The 22,876-nt window shown below is 41.9% G+C and overlaps 1 protein-coding gene across 5 annotated transcripts in view; it reads right to left on the bottom strand.

Moving 5' to 3' along the window:
• Positions 1-22,876, bottom strand: part of IDE (insulin degrading enzyme) — a 149,216-nt gene that overhangs the window by 55,674 nt on the left and 70,666 nt on the right. For all 5 annotated transcript variants that reach the window (XM_073596049.1, XM_073596046.1, XM_073596047.1 and 2 more), the window contains exon 11: positions 13,781-13,884. In XM_073596049.1, the coding sequence (XP_073452150.1) occupies positions 13,781-13,884 (104 nt within the window). The remainder of the gene's footprint in view (positions 1-13,780; positions 13,885-22,876) is intronic.

Below are 22,876 nucleotides of genomic sequence, written 5' to 3'. Positions count from 1 at the left end.
TTTTGTTTTAGTCAAAGGAAAGCTAGTTATTATTAGGAGGAGATTGTTTAAGCTTGAAAAATGCTAATTTTCAGATGCTCATTAAAATTTTATGGGGTCAAAAATGCCCCATTCTGCTTTAAAAGTAGCTTATGCACCTTTGAGCTTTAGGCGATCAAATGTTTATATGTGAACAGGCAGAATTTAACATAGAATTTTGGTTGTAGAGCATTTTTGGACCTTGAAGCTTCAAGTTACCAAAATGTTCAGTTGTGAATCAGAGCTAAAAGAAAAAACAAACGTTTAAAAGCTTTTTGCATAAAGATTTCCCAATGCATGGAACACTGCCTGCATTGATAGAACTGCTGGTTCCATGACTTTTTGTTAAGGTACAAGGATAAGTTTACTTTACTTTTTTAAACATATTTATGGTGGCTATTCACCCTCTTTAATAAGCATGTCCCATGTTAAAGCTAACGCCATGGTCTTAAATGTTTGGATATTACCAATTTTATTAAAACTTATGATGGGTAGCCTGCTGCTCAAGATCCAGGTACTGTATAGGCACCGGCTTCAGATGCAATGGCCGCTGGCAGAGTTGCATGAAGAGAAGTTCCACTACAGTTTGGGCAAGTAATCCATGCATAGACATTTTAAGACAACAGCCATATTAGATGAAGAGCTTCACAAGAGTCCCGATGAGGCTTTTATTTAAATTCTGGCGAGGAGACTGTAGCGCCTCTTCAATCATTACACCATAAAAGCATTCCAGTACATGGCACTGTAGCAGGACTAGTCTTATTAAAACGCTCAGCCCCATCTACTAAACAGGTGTACCATGCAATATACTCCAGCACAGTTATTCTGCTAGCAATCATGTTTATTGCCATCTCTGGCCAAACAAAAATTAGCTTGGTGTAAACAAGTCATTAATGTTTCAGCATGTTACTAGAATGCAGAATAGCCTTGAGTGCGCCCCCCCCCCAGAAACAGCTACACCATTGTCGGTAACACCAGTGCACATTTCCCTGTTTTTGTCAAAAAGCAAAGCATCAAGGTTAAGGATTTCAGGCAAGATGAGGAACAGAGAGCATGTGTGTGTGTAAATGAGACACTTCTCAGCACAATTCTGCAGTGTGTCTCATCAGCATGCGGCCTGTGCCTCTACAGATGGCAGGCATAACCCAATCCAAAATGACTTTACAGATAATAGTGCTCCTTCTGTCTCTGGGGCTGTTTTTCTGCAATCGTAAACAAGCTTCTGCTGGCAGCAAGCAGAGAGGAGAGCATAAAACTCCATTTTATGGTGCAAGGTGGAAATAACACGGCATATGGGCACTTAGTGCTGTCTTTTCAGCTGATGTTCGCTGCTTACTAAAACACAAATCTACAGAAAGAGGCGTACAAAGCTGGAAGAGTACAGCATGGAGATGTAATCTTTGCGCAAGCCTTCTGGTAGGTTTAAAAATACATGTAAGGCAAATGGGAATGGTAAAGGCTGATAAATGAAGCATTTCATTTTCTTTCATCAAATGTAAATTGTAAACTGATATAGCAATAAAAAAAAAAAAAAAAACAAGATGCACAATGTAGAATCTCAAAGCTACAAAATAGGATTTTACACCAAGTCCTTTTTTTGTGCGTCCATTAAAGAGCACATGGATTGAGATACTGTTGAGACATCCAAAAGCAGAGCAGCTGAGTGGAAAGCAAAAAACTCCCAGAGGTCCAACAAGACAGAACAGGGGAACCGCCAGCAGCCCAAGGGCCATCTAAAAGGGTAAACTCCAAAATAGAGATCTAATGAGGCCAAGCCCAAAAATTAAAAGGGAGCAGAAAATGACCAAAGGAAGGAACTAGAGAATCAATCTGATGCTTAAGGCCTGGAAGAGAATCACTGCCAGAGGGGGATAATTCCACATGGGAGGAACCCCACAATCTTAATCAAGCAAGCAAACAGCTGATCAACCGGGGGAAGTTGTGAATGTATTAAGGTAAAAATTTGTTAAGCATATGGTACTACTTGAGGATCAAGGGATGAGAGTTCCATGTCTATTATTAGAGTGTCTGGTCAGACAACTAATTTTGCAATGCAAAGCTGATTGAACAGAATCCTGACTTTGTTATAGCACAACAGAGAGTGCAGAGACTCGTGAAACTGCCAAACCGCTCAGGAACTTTGTCCACAGAGTCCAATGACTTAAGGGGTAGGGAGCCAGAAAGCACCTACAGAAAAGTAGGCAGGAGGAGGGATATCCTCTGGGACCAGACTGGCAAGTTGGAAACGACCAGAAGGACTAGGGATGGCCTGAAATATTTTTCCTGCTGAGGAGTAAGAATGAGCTCCGTGCCGATCCTGCCAGGAAGTCGGCACAGCGCTAATCACAGGCAGTGAACATTTTCACGATGTGCGGCTGCAGAGTTCGGGAAATGTCTCACTGCCTGTGATTAGCGCATCGCCGTGCCGACTTCCTGGCGGGATCGGCATGCGGAGTGTGCGAACACACAGCTGCAGTTCGAGCCTTTCAAAGCATCAGAAAGAAGGAAACCCAGTCCTTGGTAATATCAATGGGTTCCAGACTTCAGGCAGTCATTGCCAGCAAAGGATTCTCAACAAAATATTAACATTTTATTTAGGACTATATTAATCTGTCCAATTAAGCCCCTGAAAATGGGGGGGGGGGGGGGGGAGAGAAACGTGTAAAAATGGCTACAGTTCCTAAAATTTGTAGTTGATATTCATGTTCAACCTCTTGAATTAAAGCTAAAAGTCTACACTTCAAATTCATTTGGATGGTTTCATATGAATTTTATTCTGGTGGCATACAGAACCAAAAAGTATGAAAATTATGCCCATGTCCAAACATAAATATGGACCCTAGGGATGATCATGAGAAGGAGAATAGTGTGATTTGCTTGCCAACCATCCAAGGTGACACAGACTCTCCCGCAAAGTTTGGCCTGCTGCGCAAGGTCTTAAGCATTCGTAAATAATTATGTGATCAGAGGCTACCACAAGAGAAATGATGTCCAGCAAATTGCCCCCCGAAGGGATCAAGGTTAATAACCGTATTGTCCAGTCAAGGGACCATACTACGTATCCCGATGAAGAAAGGATTCCTATCTGCTCCCAGTGGTAAATGCAACATTTCAATGGTATAGAACAGAACCTGACCCTGGAGACCTGCCATAGGCTGAATCCCATGAAGTAGAAGCAACCACCTGTTCTGGAAGGCCAGAAGGCAGCTTACAGAAGCTGAATACTACAGCTTATACAAATTCAGTCACTGGGGTAAATTATACATACGCAATATGTAAGAGAAAAGAGATCCCAGGAATAAGGCTGTGAACAGGGTAGCATACACTCCCAAAAATAACAATATCTTAAGAGCTTCACTGAAATTAAAGCCAATATAGGGTCATTGGTATCCTGAGTATCAAGCAATGGATCCTATCTCTAATAAAACCTTTTGAAGCATCCCCTTGCTTCATACATTAATTTATTAAGAGGCAGGGCCTGAATAATAAGCTTTTTCTATAAGCTAATATGCAGGACCTTCGTATGGGTCCAGTGTAGAACGATAGTTTTCCTGGCATAGTAAAAGAGGCGGAGGAAATATCTGGTCACAGTGTAGGCTTCCAGCTCCTCAAAAGATACCAAGAAGGCACCACGCAGGACAGCAGACATTGGGGAGATCAAAAGTGTCTGCAACAAATGCTGAAACCTGTGATCAAAAGGGACAGATCCTATTACAGCTCCAAACGATATGTAAGAAATCACCCCTCTCGCATTCACATTTATGACAGGTAGGGGTGGGTCTATCACGCATATTAATCAAGCGTGCTGGTGTATAGTATACCCTATGCAGATAGCGTAGCTAGACAAGTCTTTCCCCTGGGCTGAGATAACTACCAGATTGTGAGCTAAATAATTCTTGTCAATTTTCCAAGGTAAGATCCGGGATGTCCCCCAGTCATCTGTTTTGAGTCCCAAGGAGTGAAGGAACCTGTTGATTGGCAAGCAGGTAATAATAGGTGGAGGTTAGACCTGTGTGATCAGAGCAGAGGAGGGTGCGTGCAAGCCTCATTTTGCTCCTTTTTACTTGCATTGCATGTTCACAATGACTTGCAGCATCTCAGACAGCTTAAACCAAATCTGCAGAAAAATTACCTCTTAATTACAGGCGGTGTTCCCTGCAGAAGTTTATCTAAAAACTTTGAGTGGGCTCTACCTTTTTAATACTCACTTTCAGCTTTGGAACAGTACAGATCTGCCTAGTCACATTAGCTCTCTGCATAACACAGCTGTCAGTCTACACAGCTTTAGAAGTTTTTCTGTCCATTGAAAAGGAAAGCAAATTTGTGACAAAGGCATGAAATGCAGAGCTTCATACATCACCGCTTCACAGAATTTCTGTACCAGCTGGTGAGGAGCTGAACAAACATTCAATAACCAAACAGCTGAGAAGTTTGCAGGAGCTGTATATCAAAGGAGCGCAGGAGCGAAATCCTCACAGCCACTGGGCTGCACTTGTTAAAAGCATTTTTCCAAACTGTGATCATTCCTCATTTGTCTCCATCCTGTGCATATTCATCAGTCCATATTCTAAAGATTCATTTTAAAAGATACATTCTTAGACTGTGTTCTAATGGAACTGCTGATTTATACTTTATTCACATTTAGCGGCTCCTCATAGCGTTTGCCTTGTAAAGATGACAAATGCATTTAAGAGAGGCATACAAAACAGGAAACTTCAACCCCTTTTGTGTTAGGGCGTCAGGTGTGCCATCGCATAGGCATGTCCATTCTCTATTGTTCTAAGTACCCCAAAAATGCACAGCTCACGGCAACGCTGGCTATACACTGAATTTTGGCAGTTTCTTGAAAAAAACACCCAAAATTCAGTGGATGGATTTGTCAAGTGCCTTCCACCCAACATCCCTCATTCGGAAAATTCTTATCTACACTAACAGCTGCCATCGACCGCAGTGGGTTAAAGAAAAACAAAAACAAAAACATACCAAATAGCCAATTTTGTCGTCTAAGACAAAACTGCACAGAGATTGTGATTATATCTCTCAAAGCAGGCATTTAAAAAATACATTTTAGGATAAAAGATAGCCCAAAGATTTAACAGATGAGGCCTGTACCACTTTCCTTCCTGGTAAACAACCCAAAACAAAACCACTACTGGAAGATCCACCTGGCCGATTACTAGGTACTATTGTCAAAATAAAAAAAATGGAAAAGATACTATGTAAACCAGCCTCTCTCAACCTTTTCAACACAGAGGAACCCTTGAAATAGTTCTCCAGTCTCAGGGAACCCCTGCTAAAAATTAGAAATCTACAACTCATGATACATTATTGTGATGGTCAGTGGGAAGAATGGTCCTTACACGTGGTCATTGGGAAGAATTACCTCCTTACAGATAGTTAAAAAGATCAATGGTGTCAGTGGGAACTGATCTGAGAGGTAGAAATTGCCCAATGCTGAAGGAACCCCTAGCAAACTCTGGAGGAACCCTGGTTGACAATCACTGATGTAAACATTGGAATATTCTCAAACAGGATCCACACTTAAATCCAGTTATTTGTGACAAACCCAAAGTCATTTATAGGAGAGCTCCAACCCTCAAAAATAAAAAATGGCACCTAGTAAAGAGCACTAGAGACAAAAACAAATGAATTGTGTTTGATCCCCTTGAAAGGACGTGCCGCTGTCGTAAAGCATTGAGCAAAACCTGCGATTTCGTTCAACATGGACAAAAACAGTCACACACAAAAGCAAAACATATCGTTTTGAGAATTTTTATAATTGCTCCACAGAATATGTGGTGTATTGCCATACATGCCCTTGAAAACTACTGTACGTTGGTTGCACCATGAGGCCCCTACAAGAATGCTTCGGTAAGCACTGTTGCTTTGTTGAAGAGGGCTGTGACCAACACAGCATACCAAGACACTTTTTGGAAGTACACAAGTCCACTGTAGGACTACCAGTTTGAATCCATACCTAGGAACCTCTCTCTGAAGCTGAACGTTTCTCTAAATTAGCGTGAAAGGTTCTGGATATATACCTTAGATACTCTTGCACCCAATGGGTTGAACGAAGAATTAGCACCATATTGGAATGTCATATCCTTCACATTTTTTTATAATACCTACCCCTTTCATTTCCTGCAATAATTTGTGACCTCTTATTATCTCCAGGTGTATATACATCACACATGGTGTATATATAGACTCTTACTCTATCAAGATCATCTTCTGTGAGTATTGGTACTAGCAGCCTATAAACATGCAGTTAATTTAACAATGTACTTAGGTGTTCTTGTATATAGATCACTTTACATTAGGAGTTACGTATACCATACATGTCATACCTCCATCTTTTATTATGTGTTTATTTTATATCCCACAATCATACGCAAGTACATTCTATTGATATGAAAGCACTCCAGACATAGCCATCACTAGCCTTTCAACGATTATATATGATTATACAGGTTTGATCCACTATTCGAAATCTCTACATTGTCTGCACGCATATGTCAGCATGGTTTATATCTTTTACATATACACACAGTTCATTTGTTTTTAACTGTATTTTATTTCACTATTTTTTAACTTACATGTTCTTAATATGGTATGTAAGGCAAATAATAGTTTGCTGTAGCACATGTCTAGTGCCTTGCAAAAGTATTCGCCCTCCTTGGCTTTTTACCTATTTTGTTACGTTACATCCTTTAGTTCAATGTTTTTTTAATCTGAACTATATGTGATGGATCAGAACACAATAGTCTAAATTGGTTAAGTAGTTAGAAAAATATATATAAAACTATTTTTCAGAAATTAAAACTGATAATTGGCATGTGCGCAAGTATTCACCCCCTTTGTTATGAAGCCCATAAAAAGCTCTGGTGAAACCAATTACCTTCATAAGTCACATAATTAGTGAAATGATGTCCACCTGTGTGCAATCCAAGTGTCACACGATCTGTCATTACATATACACACACCTTTTTGAAAGGCCCCAGAGGCTGCAGCACCTAAGAGGCACCACTAACCAAACATTGCCAAAAAAGACCAAGGAACTCTCCAAACAAGTAAGGGACAATGTTGCTGAGAAGTACAACTCAGGGTTAGGTTATAAAAAAAAAAATCCACATTTTTGATGACCCCTAGGAGCACCATCGAATCTATCATAACCAAATGGAAAGAACATGGCACAACAGCAAACCTGCCAAGAGACGGCCGCACACCAAAACTCACGGACCGGGTAAGGAGGGCATTAATCAGAGAAGCAGCACAGAGACCTAAGGTAACCCTGGAGGAGCTGCAGAGTTCCACAGCAGAGACTGGAGTATCTGTACATAGGACAATAATAAGCCGTACGCTCTATAGAGTTTTAGGCTTTATGGCAGAGTGGCCAGAAGAAAGCCATTACTTTCAGCAAAAAACAAAATGGCATGTTTTAAGTTTGTGAAAAGGCATGTGGGAGACTCCCAAAATGTTTGGAGGAAGGTGCTCTGGTCTGATGAGACTAAAATTGAACTTTTTGGCCAACAAAGAAAATGCTATGTCTGGTGCAAACCCAACACATCACATCACCCAAAGAACACCATCCCCAGTGAAACATGGTGGTAGTAGCAACATGCTGTGGGGATGTTTTTCAGCAGTCAGAACTGGGAAACTGGCCGGAGTTGAGGGAAACATGGATGGTGCTAAATACAGGGAAATACTTGAGCAAAACCTGTACCACTCTGTGTATGATTTGAGGCTAGGACGGAGGTTCACCTTCCAGCAGGACAATGACCCCAAACACACTGCTAAAGCAACACTTGAGTGGTTTAAGGGGAAAAATGTAAACGTGTTAAAATGGCCTAGTCACAGCCAAGATTTCAATCCAATAGAAAATCTGTGGTCAGACTTGAAGATTGCTGTTCACAAGCACAAACCATCCAACTTGAAGGAGCTGGAGCAGTTTTGCAAGGAGGAATGGGCAAAAATCCCAGTGGTAAGATGTGGCAAGCTCAGAGACTTATCCAAAGCGACTTGGAGCTGTGATAGCCACAAAAGGTGGCTCTACAAAGTATTGACTTTAGGGGGTGAATAGTTGTGCACATTGACTTCTGTTATTTTGTCCTATTTGTTGTTTGCTTCACAATAAAAAAAAAAAAAAAAAATCTTCAAAGTTGTAGGCATGTTCTGTAAATTAAATGATGCAAATCCTCAAACAATCCATGTTAATTCCAGGTTGTGAGGCAACAAAAAACCCGAAAAATGCCAAGGGGGGTGAATACTTTTGCAAGGCACTGTTACAGTAGATTGACCAATTCTTTGCATAACATTCACATGTCCTCTTAAGCTGGAATTGTCATCCAGCCCATTTAAATCCAGCTCCCCTCTGTCCTTGTTACACTTGAGAAAGAAGCGCGCATTGCTCAGTACGAGCCACGCACATGCTCTGAAAGTGTTGTGTGCCCTGCTTTCCAGTGACATTACATGCCATCCACGGCACTGCGCTTCGCGCTTCTCTCCATCATCCATTCCCGTAACGACGCAGATCTGGACAGCTTCCTTTGCTGTCACACTGCGGTCCCTGCATACCTGGACGGACGTGCTGCACAGAATCTACATCGAAAACTACACAATCTTCATCGGAAACTTCTTTTCACAGATGATATTTTATTACTTCCTTGTCAAAAAGGTTTATTGATTGCACAATAAAATGAAAGTCCATTGGCTACATGTACAAGGTTGTATAAACATAAGCGCTTTGTTATTATATATATATTTTTTTTTTTTATGTAACATAGTATGATAATGTTATTTTATTACTTCCATCATGTGAGGGTCCAATTGTCGTTTTCTGCCATGTTATGCTTAATTAAATACTACACTTAGAGGCGCTTTTCTGTTTTTCTTATGCATCAGCTTCACAGAGTCGACTCTACTCTTGAGAAGAGCTTCTGCCCTAAGCGTTTCAGTGTTTTCAGACTTTGTGTCTTTTTCCCCGGCTTACTATTTATTAACCCTAAGAACATTTCCTTGAACTTTTTAAAGGACTGGCCTTCATTTAGGCATTGTGTGGGTTATCTACCTTCCATCATATGTATTAGGGATGCACCGAATTGGGTTTTTTGGTGTCGAAACCGATACCGAAAATAAATCTTCCTTGATCCTGAAAACCAAAACCGAAACAGATACCGAAAGTGACTGTTTTTAAAAAATATTTTTATACAAGAGATGGTCAGAGACTGGGGACACGGTACAGGAGATGGTCAGAGACTGGGGACACGGTACAGGAGATGGTCAGAGACTGGGGACACGGTACAGGAGATGGTCAGAGACTGGGGACACGGTACAGGAGATGGTCAGAGACTGGGGACACGGTACAGGAGATGGTTAGAGACTGGGGACACGGTACAGGAGATGGTCAGAGACTGGGGACATGGTACAGGAGATGGTCAGAGACTGGGGACACGGTACAGGAGATGGTCAGAGACTGGGGACACGGTACAGGAGATGGTCAGAGACTGGGGGCATGGTACAGGAGATCAATGCAGCCTCACCAGTGTCCATCAAATGCAGCTTCACAAGTGCCTGTCAGATGTAGCCTACCAGTCAGTTGTAGCAGCCTGTCTTTGCCCATCATGCAGCCTTACCAGTGCCTGTGTCCATATGTAGCAGCCTGCCAGTGCCCATGCCATGCAGCCTCACCAATGCCCGTGCCCATCAGATGCAGCAGCCCGCCAGTGCCCATCATGTACATCCTGCCAGTGCCCATGCTATGCAGCCTGCCAGTGCCCACCATGTACAGCCTGCCAGTGCCTATCATGTACAGTATCCCCAGTGCCTGGTGATGTCACGCTGTGTGTCAGATCTGAATCGCCGTGCAGCCAGTTTCATCCCGGTACGCCTCTCAGAGTCTCCCATCTCTCCTCCTCCTCTCACTTCTGTCCTACACAGCCTCCCCAATGCCTGGTAATGAATGTCACGCTCACACGCTGTGTGTCAGAACTGGATCTGAATTGCCGTGCAGCCGATGTCTTGCCTCCTATGGCACACGGCACAATGATTCCTAGCATTGGATCAGAGTGCCATCTATCACAAGAGGCGGTCTAGGAGGTTGGGACATCGTTACATCGGCTGCACGGCAATTCAAATCCAGCTCTGACACACAGCGTGTGAGCTTGACATCCATTACCAAGCTCTGGGGAGGCTGCGTAGGACAGGAGTGAGATGAGGAGGGAGGGAAGACACTGAGGGGCGCGCGGGATGAAACGTGTGCGGCACCCGGCAGGATGGCCCCGCCCCTTTTTACAGCGCCATTATCGGCAACATTTTTCTTTCGGCAAATTGCCGAAAAGGCCATTTTCGACCGATTTATTTCGGCGGCTGAAATTTCAGTGCATCCCTAATATGTAGGTTTTGTCCTAGTATTCCTGCGATGAAACCACACTACTGGGGCTCGTTCACACCAGCAGTGGTGTTAGAACGGTGGATTGCGTCCCGCTGCGCTGAAAATAAGTACAGCATTTTTTAGCGCACATGTGAACTGGCCAGGTAAGAGACAAGGCATCCTGCTTTGTCTTGCAGTGGCACTGCATTGGAACAGCCACCCAACACAATCCTACTGCACCTGATGTGAATATACCCTTAAGGAGACCTTGAAACCGTACACCAATAAAAAGTACGGTTTATTAAGGCCCATACACACAATCAGAAAATCGTACAAAAAATACCGCTTTCAAAGCAGTCGTACGATAATCTGATTGATAGTACAGAGTTTTCAAGAGCCGATCTTGAGAGTTCATCCGATCGAACAAGCACGAAAATTTTTCTTTTACGGTATCAGATTGTACGATTTTCGTTTAAATCAGTACAGTTGTCGTTCAAAAATACAAATACACTAAAATACATGACATCACGTCTGAATTTTTATTCTGTCGTACGAGAATTTTCATAACTTTAGTAAACTCATTTTCGATATTAGATTAGCATACAAAAAAAAAAAAAAAAAAACGATCATTTGTCCGATAATCTCATCATGTGTACCAGGCATTAGTAACTAGGAAAAATGGACTGGGTAAAGAAGTGATGCAAGGAGTATTTAAGGTTCAGGAAATTAAATCAGCAAGAAGCTCTGCTTTTTAGTAGTAATTTACTAAACTTTTTAGTAACCCTTAACCAAACACCCTGGTTAAGGACTATGGCGTGATGCAGCTCTAGATTTACATCTGTCACACAGCACAGTTCTGTCTGGCGGGGGAGATGATCTAATATTTCTTTACTGTAGGTGAAAAAATGCAGGTCTCATCCCCCCCATTGCCCCAGCCTCTTACTGGATAGAGAAAAAGCAGCAGACTAAGGCCTCATGTACACTGCTGCTGGTAAACGGATGTTCAGAGGCAGTTGGATGCTTTTTTCAACTGCCCCTGAACTCATCCAATGTTATCTTTTGTGTACATGCACACAGGTTTGCTTAATGTCATTTTTAGGCAGTTGCGTTTATAGGCTTTTCTTTGAAGGGCAAAAAATGAGTTCAGACGCCGAAGTTTCTGATGTTTCAGACGCCAAACGCGGAAACCTGCGTTTAGCCGTGTTTCGTTTACATGCGTTTTTCATTTTTGACTACTTTGAAAAAAACAAAACAAAAAAAAAAATTTTTTTTTCAAACGCTTCTAAACGCAAACGCGGCAAAATGGGTGTTTTAAACGTGGGTTACTATCTGTCAAGTTAAATCGTTCAGGAGAGGTTGTAAAAACGTCCCGTGTACATTAAGCCTAATGATATCAATGCATTGCTCTCGTCTCTCTATCAGCATATTCCTTGTTAACACGTGAGCACTGCAGCACAAATTGGCCAACTCTTTGAGCTGGTTCTCCTTTTCCCAGTATGAGCTCAGCTTTAAAAGCAAAGTAACAGCCAAAGGTCGTTTGGCTGCACTTCTCCTGTGGATCACAGGAGTGCAGTTCATTCTGCACTCATGTGACCCCTTGTCAGCAGACAGTGGGTTGAAGCCTGCTATCGGCTGATGTCCCAGAGCCGGTCCAAGCTGGGGCAAGATCGCGACAATATAGTCAGGATCCGCCAACACCACTGGACAAGCACCTGGGAGAGTCTAGAGCCAGCCGCTCCTGCCCCATCCACAAGCCCAGTGCTTCAGTGAATGTGTGTGTGTGTGTGTGTGTGTGTGTGTGTGTGTGTGTGTGTGTGGGGGGGGGGGGCAGCATAGAGAGCTGGTGACTAACTCATGGAGCTCTGAGAACTGAGCAATCAGCAGTGTTTGTTCGCTCGGTTCTCAGTCTTAGAGCCGGCAGGGGACTGATGCTGCATCCACCTAGGCAAGTATTATTCTTAAAAAAACAAATACATACTGAACTTGTCTTAAGTAGGATTGCAGGATACCAGGTCAAATTCAGGTATTCACAGTCCTTGAACTTAAAAAACACATTAACAATGAATTGACAGCTGCAATAATTTCAGTCTTTTATATCTGCTTGGAATTCAGCTTTAGGGCAATTTCCCACCGATCAGTTTTTGATCAGTTTTTTCAGTTAGAAAAATTGGAAGAAAAACAATGCCTTTCAATCCTATGGAACTCTTCATACTGGTCATAAGTAGAAAGATGAACAATGCTACAGGGTGCTACTATAGGTGTACAAAGCATGTAAACCGTGCCAGACTGGAAAAGGGAAAGCAGGGAAAGCAGGAAAAGCATGGACTTTGTAGGCACCCAATTAAAAATGTATATATTTTTATTGAACTACATAATTCATGAAAGAGCCATTCCTAAAAACATACGTTAAAATGCATAATCACATCAGACTTCTAATGTAAACTTATGGTCCAAGCCAACCCCATAATAACTATGTCAAAGCACACAAATGCTTGAAACATAACAGAATCCAGGGAAGGTTGGTATGACTCAAAGCAACCGGATGTAGCTCAATCAGGTTTTCATGAATGGTTCTCTCATGAATTATGAAGTTGAATAAAATTATATACATTTTTAAATTATTGGGTTACTACAAAGTCCATGTTTTTCCTGCATTCCCTTTTCCAATCTTCATACCGGTCAGTGGCGTTTAAAAATACTGCATGCTTAATTTTTGGTGCATTTTTTAAAACCGCAGCTTCCCAGTGAAATGAATAGAAAACGCATCAAAAACACACAGTGGTTGCATTTTGAGCCATATATCCATGTTTCGCAAGTGCATGCTGGGAGTCAGGCGACTTGAAAACGCATCAGAAATGCATATTTTTCAACAGAGCAGTGGAGCTTTAATGTCGCAAAATGTCTCCAGAAGTTTGTATCCTGCTTCAGTTTTACTTTGTACATTGCGAATTTTAGTCTAGCTAAATTAACTTGATAATATTTTTGTTTTTTACCATTACAAATTATCACAAAAGACCATCTAAGCCAATTACTTAAACAAAATTCAACCATCAATCGGAAAAGAAGCACTTCTCCATTGGGATGTTTTGTTTCTCCACATTGGTGTAGCGAAAGCTTTATAGGAGCTTTTAAGCCTTTATACAGGTACAAAAATGTAAATTCTTGTACACTTCTCTTATGGTTATGATGGTTATGTGCATGAGCACTTCAACTATTTTTTTTTTTTAAAGAAATAGTTCCAAAGACCTCCTTTTTTATACCGATGTTTAATAGATTATGTACACCAAGAAGATGATGAAGATGGTGTGAAATATTTTGGCAGCTCTTTCACGAAAACATCTCAAATATTTTGCATACAGTAGCCATTGTAAAACATCAAAAAAGTGGCCTTACCTGACATTGTCTGGCGTAAGCTTATCAAGCACCATTTGTATTAAATCCGGCCGAAATTCCTCCAGTAGATACTCAGCTGCCAGAACCTCTTCTATGGGGTAATACTTAAAAAAAAAAAAAAAAAAAAAAACCAAAGAAGAAAGCAAAGATCAAAGTTGGGTTATATATATATATATTTTTTTTTTTTTTTGTTTTTTTTTTTTAGGCAAGAGGTTTTATTAAAAATAAGCCACAAATTATACCAAATAGTTTTAATGACAAAAGGTTTTTAGACCTGTAGCCTGCTAACTACTGAGTCTCACTTTAAAGCGGAAATTCAATAATTTTTTCATCTTTCCATCTATTAAATCCTCTGTTTTACCTTTTGCTAGTAAAACTTTTTTTTTTTTCTGGAAAAAATACCTTATACAGCCCACTTCCTGTTTCTTGTCTGGTCATTAGCCTAGGCTTATGTCATGCACAGCTTTCTCTTACTCTTGTGAGAGTTTGCCAGGAAGGGAGGGGGGATGAGTCATAAGAGGGCCAATGAGAGCTGAGGAGCTTTGTGTGTGTGTGTGTGTGTGTGTGTGTGTGTGTGTGTGTGTGTGTGTGTGTGTGTGTGTGTGTGTGTGTGTGTGTGTAAATCCAGGAAGTGAACAGGCAGGAGCTTCAGCTGCCCACAGTTAAAATGGTTGCAGCTGGACTCAGTGGAGGGAGATTTCTGCAGCATATTTGGCAAGTACAGAATCACAGTATATATAAAATAATATGCAAAGTGGTTGGATAGAAGCTTCAAAATGGCAAAAATGTTTTTATTACAAATCATGTGAGCAGACTGCAGTTCCTCTTTAAAGCGGAGTTCCACCCAAAAGTGAAACTTCTGCTTATATGCTTAACCCCCCCCCCCCTCCCGGTGTCACATTTGGCGGGGGGGGGGGGGGGGGGGATGGGGACTCGTTTTTGACAGGTCCCCTTCCCCACCTCCGGGAGACGAGCCGCAGGCCCGATCTCTTGGAAGTTCAGCCCCCCCTCCTCCTTTCCCCATCACCGCCATATAGAAAGCACAGCGTGCATACGCAGTAGGGAACCAGCAGTGAAGCCGAAAGGCTTCGCTGCCTGGTTCCCTTACCAGGAATGGCGGCGGCAGTGCCCAGGAGTCGATCCGAAGATTGGTTGGGGTGCCGACATCATGGGCTCCCTGGACAGGCAAGTTCCCTAATATTAAAAGTTAGCAGCTACAGTATTTTTTTTTCACCTAAGCTGGACCTCCTCTAAGAATCTACAAAGGCTGCAAATAAAGTGGTCATTCTAACTGTAAACTGTGCTTATGTGAATTTTAATATGGCATATTTCATGCTGTGTAGGCGTATTAATTTTAATTTAAAGATTTAGCAGAATGCATTGTGTAAGAGTAATGCCCTGTACACACGGTCGGACATTGATCAGACATTCCGACAACAAAATCCATGGATTTTTTCCGACAGATGTTGGCTCAAACTTGTCTTGCATACACATGGTCACACAACATTTTTGGAAAATCCGATCGTTCTGAAAGCGATGACGTAAAGCACGTACGTCGGGACTATAAACGGGGCAGTAGCCAATAAGCTTTCGTCTCTTAATTTATTCTGAGCATGCGTGGCACTTTGTCCGTCGGATTTGTGTACACACGATCGGAATTTCCGACAACGGATTTTGTTGTCGGAAAATTTTATAGCAAGCTCTCAAACTTTGTGTGTCGGAAATTCCTATGGAAAACGTGTGATGGAGCCCACACACGGTCGGAATTTCCGACAGCAAGGTTCCTGGAGTGCGGCTGTCCGGATTTTCTCATTCACCGTCAACATGACTCAGCATTAGCCAGCACCTGGGGCTCTTTATCCTGGGAGATAACGGAGTTGATACCTGGAAGTAGATCCATGCCTGTGCGGTGAGAATTTTTTCTGCCTCAGCAAGGTCCTATAACACATTTTTCCATTGGAAAATCCTATCGTGTGTACGGGGCATAAGACCTCCATACAGGAAATGCTGGTTTGTATGGAAAAAAAAAAAAAGTTCTTTATTTGGGACTTATAAACAATTGTGTCCGATTTTGTCATTAACAAAATGGCAAGATTTCACAATCAGGAAACAATCTTGTAGTAAAGGTGGCCATACACAATTAGGAGGAATCCCCCAACAAGGACACTGTATTCTGACAGTGGCACCTGCAGCTGTCAGAATACAGTACTCAGTAGCAGCATTTGCAGATCAAGAAGTTTCCCAGCTTGTCGCTTCATCAGAAGGCGATCAAATAATCAAATTCTGTGTGTGGGGGGACACACTGATTGAAATGTATGCGGTCCTTGCTGAATTGGCCCAATTTCTATCAGTGTATGGCCAGCTTAAGTCTAGCTGAAATTATTTTACACTGCTCCTGATCTGCACATTGATGGTTGTACCTGAAATATCACATGCACATAGGTTTTTCCAAAATGTAAAAAAACTATTGTGGGTGATGACAAATGATGTATAAGAACTTTTCAAGACTATTCACTCTCGATCTGCATGACACTGTAGGAGCATTAAAGTACACAAGAGGGCAGTGTTGGCCACAAGACTGATAAAAGTAACAATTGTCTAGTCTGGCTTGCATCTCATTTCAGAGATGTTGCCTGTGACTTAAGGCTACATTCACACCTGCATTTTGGCATGACAGTGTGTGCATGCGACAACCCCATTGAGAGGTCCCATCGACCAGCTGCAGGAGACAGCCCGTGTCTAGGGCCGATCACGTGGCGGCGACTGCTGCATAGCGATTACATGCTAGCAGCTGCAATCAGTGGCGAGAGCCGGCAGCCCCCCACTGCTTTCAATGGGGCTACCTCCTGCAGCTAATCGCCAAGACCTCCAGATGGGGTTCTCGTATGTTCAGGCCCTTGGTCCAAAACACAGGTGTGAATGTGGCCTAATACAATGGTTATAAAAAGTCTTCACACCCCTATTAAAATGTCAGGTTTCTGTGATGTAAAAAAAAAAAAAAAGACAAAGATAAATCATTTCAGAACTTTTTCTACTTCTAATGTGACCTATAAACTACAACTCTGTTGCAAAACAAACTGAAATCTCTTAGGGGAGGGAAGTAAAAATAAAAAAATGAAATAATAATATGGTTGCAGAAGTGTACACACCCTCTTATGGCTGGGGATGTAGCGGTGTTCAGAATTAGGCAATCACATTCAAACTCATGAATAATAGGAGTCAATACACACCTGCCATCATTTAAAGTGCCTCCGATTAACCCCAAATAGAGTTCAGCTGTTCTAGTAGGTCTTTCCTGACATTTTCTTAGTCGCATCCTACAGCAAAAGCCATGGTCCTCAGATAGCTTCCAAAGCATCAGAGGGATCTCATTGTTAAAAGGTATCAGTCAGGAGAAGGGTACAAAAGAATTTCCAAGGCATTGGATATGACATGGAACACAGTGAAGTAGGGCCGAAACAACTAATCGATTAATCGACAACTAATCAATTATGAAATTAATCGATTACTATTTTCATAATTGATTAAATCGGCCAGCTGATTAGTTGGCCTGCATACAGAATGCATTATTTCTTTACATATCAGGAAATGCAGTGCAGCACACATACAGCTCAGTACACCATCCATACGTGTCATTAAGTGCCTGAGGAGCAATGCCTCATGGGACATGTAGTCCCGGGCAGGAAGTGAATGGCTCTAAAGGTAGAAGTTTTCTTTACCTTGCTATAGGGGCACTCTATACTATAAAACGCACAGCAAAAAGCAGTGTAGAAACAGATCAAAAGCAAACTGCATAGGTGTGTACCGAGCTAGCCACATGGATCAATTTTCAGACGAGAATATTCATATGAAAAATCTTAGTGCATTCGCTGAATGAAAGAATGTTATTTTAAATGTTCACTTGCTTTTAACATTCTGTTTTAAAATGAATGTAATTTCTGAATGAAAACCACATACACTGTCCAAAAATTCCTTCGACCAAGCAGTTTTCTATTATTTCTAAATTTTGTGGTTGAAAACGAATGTCGATTTGACCCCACTAACGATTAGAAAATCGAACGAACGTTCCTAAAATTACATTTTTTTTTGAAGGAAGACATTGTTTTTGTATGGCCAGCATATAATAGATTACAGTTCTGTTTGAAAATCTGCAAAACGGTCTAACTTTTTTTTTTCTTTAAAAAAAGATCTGAGTCTGATGATATTTACCAGATTCAACCTCTAATAGTTTATACAGTATATCTCTTCTAATAGTATATACAGTATATCTCTTCTGTCTGTTATTCTCAGAGTGGATTAGAGATTTTGCTCTCTAACCATATAGTTGGTTATTTATATTTACCACTGCATATAGATATTTATGAATGAATTGCCTTTTTTTTTTTTTTTAAACTTTACATATTAACAAATTTATACACCACACTTTAAGGTTATTAACCAATTAATCGAAACAATAAAAATCGGGTGACTAATCGATTATGAAAATAATTAGTTGCAGCCCTACAGTGAAAACAGCCATAATCAAGCGGAGAAAATATGGCACAGCAGTGACATTACCAAGAACTGGACGTCCCTCCAAAATTGATGAAAAGACGAGAAGAAAACTGGTCAGGGAGGCTGTCAAGAGGCCTACAGCAACATTAAAGGAGTTGTAGGAATATCTGGGAAGTACTGGCTGTGTGGTACATGTGACAACAATCTCCCGTATTCTTCATATGTCTGGGCTATGGGGTAGAGTGGCAAGACGGAAGCCTTGTCTTGCGAAGAAAAACATCCAAACCTGGCTAAATTTAGCAAATCTGAAGTTGCCCAAAAGCATGTTGGAAATTGTAAAATGAAAGTGCAGCGCTATAGAAATATTATAAATAAAGAACGATGAATCAAGTCCATAAGTGTTAACCTTGGCAGTGAATCATGTGATAAATAAATCATAAAATCTTATTCAAAATAGGTGAGATAATAAATGTCCACTTGTGTCAACACGCTAAGAAGAGTAGAAGTGAATGGTGGAGGTCCAAACAGGACTGGCAGGGATGGTGCGAGTCCGTAGATGAAAGGCAATGTCAATGGTACTTAACATCAATGAGTGGGAAGAGATGGGTACACTTACCGGATAAGGTGGACTCCCCTGTCAACGACATGGAGTCAATAAGGCAGTAAGCCCCACCGGGCTATTGGAAGGATGTCCGGAAAGCTGGAACTGGCCCAAAATGTGCGATCTCTCTCATCAAGGTGATCAGAACAGAGGACTTGAAGGAAGAATTTTTTTTCTACTTCCTGTCAGCAGAGGTGACACATCAACCACCGGGAGCCTGATAGACAGTGCAGATCCTGCAGGCAGTTCTGTGACACATCAACCACCGGGAGCCTGATAGACAGTGCAGATCCTGCAGGCAGTTCTGTGACACATCAACCACCGGGAGCCTGATAGACAGTGCAGATCCTGCAGGCAGTTCTGTCCTCATCAGACCTGAAGGAGCGGTGTGTTTACTGTTCCTCCGCCGCTGCTCCCCACTGAAATCAATGGTGCAGCACTATGATACAGCCATCAAAACGCCGCTATTGTGGCGCACTGCGGGCGGTTTAAACCCTTCCTCGGCCGCTAGCGGGGGGTAAAAGCGACCCGCTAGCGACCGAAAAGCGCCGCAAATCCGACGGTAAAACGCCGCTAAAAATAGCGGCGTTTTACCGCCGACACTATGGGCGGCTTGGTGTGAAAGTGGTCTAAGTATACAAATCAAAATCATATCCTTTGACAGATCTAAAATCAATTTACCAGTAGGGCCCCTTACACTTACGAATTTTGAAATATATTGCCAAACCAGGGGTCTTCTCAGGGGATGTATATCTGCAGTGTACAGTTGTGCTCATAAATTTATATATCCTGGCAGAATTTATGATTTCTTGGCCATTTTTCTAAGAATATGAATAACACAAAAACATTTTTCACTCATGGTTAGTGTTTGGCTGAAGCCATTATCAATCAACTGTGTTTACTCTTTTTAAATCATAAATTACAACAGAAACTACCCAAATGACTGATCAAAAGTTCACATACCCTGGTGATTTTGGCCTGATAACCTGCACACAAGTTGACACAAAAGGGTTTGAATGGCTATTAAAAAAAGGTAAACATCCTCACCTATGGGCTATTTGTAATTAGTTTGCGTGTATAAAAGGTCACTGAGTTTCTTGACTCCTTACAGACCCTTGCATCTTTCATACAGTGCTGCACTGACGTTTCTGGATTCTGAGTCATTTTGAAAGCGAAAGAATTTTCAAGGGATCTGCAGGAAAAGGCAGTTGAACTGTATAAAACAGGAAAGAGATATAAAAAGATATCCAAGTAATTGAGAATGCCAATCATCAGTGTTCAAACTCTAATCAAGAAGAGGAAAATGAGGGGTTCTGTTGAAACCAAACCACGGTCAGGTAGACCAGCTACAAATTTCAGCCACAACTGCCAGGAAAATTGTTCAGGATACAAAGAAAGACCCACAAATAACTTCAGGTGAAATACAGGAATCTCTGAAAACATGTGGTGTGGCTCTTTCAAGATGCACAATAAGGTGGCATTTGAAGAACGATGGGCTGCATGGTCAAGTAGCCAGAAGAAAGCCATTACTACGCAAATGTCACAAAGTATCCCGCTTACAATATGCCAAACAGCACAGAGACTAGCCTCAAACCTTCTGGCACAATGTCATTTGGAGTGATAAGACCAAAATTGAGCTATTTGGCCACAACCATAAACGCTACATTTGGAGAGGAGTAAACAAGGCCTATGATGAAATGTACAGAGGTGGATCGCTGATGTTATGGGGATGTGTGAGCTACAAAGGCACTGGAAATGTGGTGAAAATTGTTTTCAAGATGAATGCAGTATGTTATCAAAAAATTCTGGAGGAACATTTGCATTCATCAGCCAGGAAGCTGCGCATGGGACGTACTTGGACATTCCAACATGACAATGATCCAAAACACAAGGCCAAGTCGACCTGTCATTGGCTACAGCAGAATAAAGTGAAGGTTCTGGAGGCAGGTCTGTATTACCTGCCTCCAGAGCTGTCAGCAAAATGTGACTCAGTTCTACCTGTGCAAGTACCAGCAACAATTTCAGTCAGTACTTGCACAGGTAGAACTGAGTCACATTTTGCTGACAGCTCTGGAGGCAGGTAATACAGACACACCTGTACTTAGGAAAACAAGGTCTGAATTTTAACACAGAGAGCTTCCAAACCCACAAAGCACAGGCGACCATCGATACTGGGACACAAAGTAATGGAGAACCTCTCAAGTGTGGACAAAAGTAATCTTAAAAAAGTGTGGTTGTAAACCTTCCCACTCCATCCAAAAATAATTTAAGGAGTGTATTTACATCATTGTATCCTGAGTGAGCCCAGGAGTGGCCCCATTGCGTATTTTGACACCGTTTAATTGCTGTGTCACACGATTAAAGGTGAGCGCAAGCACATGTGGGGTGTCACGGGAGAGTACATCTTGCTTGTTGTGATTTGGACACCCTTCAGGAGAAGCATGATGAACACTCATTTCATGGACACTATTTATTCACGCTTGTTTTCTTCAGTTTGAATTTGCTGACTATGTTGAACACTTAAATGTCACAGGATAGCGTTTCGCATTTATATTTTACTTATGCACGGTGCACTTTTCAACAGTATCACCATGATTGCACATTTTTCATATGCACTTGGAGATTTATCATAAAGGTTCGCACATTATATTTATACATGTATGGTTTTACTAGCATATTTATTATGGTTTAATTTAAATATTTTTGCACGTTATTTCTTTTATTCTATGAACATATATTTTATTTATTCGTATATTGTATTAGCGCAGGCACAATTATTATTTTACGTAAAAATTTTACTTACCAGAAACTCCTGTTGCTAGGCAGTCTTCCTAATCTGCCTCTTCCTATTGCGCGGTGCTTCCTCCTTTTCGGCGAGCTGTCCCGTTGTCTTCTGAGACATGCGTGTCTCCCAGAAAACAACAGGGCCATTCACAAAGCGGCGCGCGACTCGCGCATGCACAGTAGGAAAAGGGCAGTGAAGCCGCAAGGCTCTACTTCCTGTTTACCTTCATTAAGATGGCGGTGCCGCCACCCGATCCGATGGACGGATCGGCCTTGGGGGGCCGACATCGTGGCTCGCACAGGTAAGTGTCCTTATTAAAAGTCAGCCGCTACAGTGTTTGTAGCGGCTGACTTTTTAAAAAAAAAATTGCAGCTGGAACACCACTTTAAGGTCGTTGGGCGGAAGGGACGTTGCTTCCGTCATCCAATGACATTGAGTCAAGTGGGGGGCCATCATTACCTCACTCGACTCCGTGCCTCTCAGGGGGCCGCATCCGATCATCTCCGTCGCTACCGACGGCTCCGGTAAGCGGCGGAGACATATGGGACACGATGGGATGGGGGTGGTCACATCTCCCGCAGCCAATGAAAGTGATCTCGTGGGGAATCCGCCGCAGAGACCACTGTATCTTAAAGCAAACCTCCCGCCACTGAAGAAAATACTGGGGTTATGGCTGCTATCTGCTGCCATAACAATGGTATTTAACGTCAAAGTACCAATGTATATATTGACGGTGGGCGGTCTGGAAATGGTTAAGGATCTGCACACTCATGCAACCATATTTTAGTTTTTTATTTTTTTTTCCTTCCACCTTAAATATTTCAGTTTGATGTTAAACTGGGTTGTACAGTTTATAGGTCACATTAAAAGGTGAAAAAAATTCTAAAATTATTCATCTTTGTCTCTTTATTTTACATCACAGAAACCTGACATTTTAAAACAGGGGTGTGTAGACTTTTTATATCCACAGTACTTACCATTGTAATGGGCCTATAATGTCTCGAAGAAATACCACTGCCAAAGAATCTGAAAGTGTCAGATGCCTGGTCCCCCTCTGTGTACTGTGGTTCCATATGCCAGCCCTATGTCACTGCCAGACAGTAATGGTGTACAGGCCAACCATAATGTTAAGTAAAGGACCAGATGCCCAACACACCTGGAAGGGTGTAGGATACAGAGGATTCTTCAGCAGCAGTAGCTTTCAGACAGTGAAGAT

This window comes from Aquarana catesbeiana, linkage group LG08, assembly GCF_042186555.1.
Source record: "Aquarana catesbeiana isolate 2022-GZ linkage group LG08, ASM4218655v1, whole genome shotgun sequence".
Lineage (NCBI taxonomy): Eukaryota > Metazoa > Chordata > Amphibia > Anura > Ranidae > Aquarana > Aquarana catesbeiana.
This window is presented reverse-complemented; position numbering and strand designations above follow the sequence as displayed.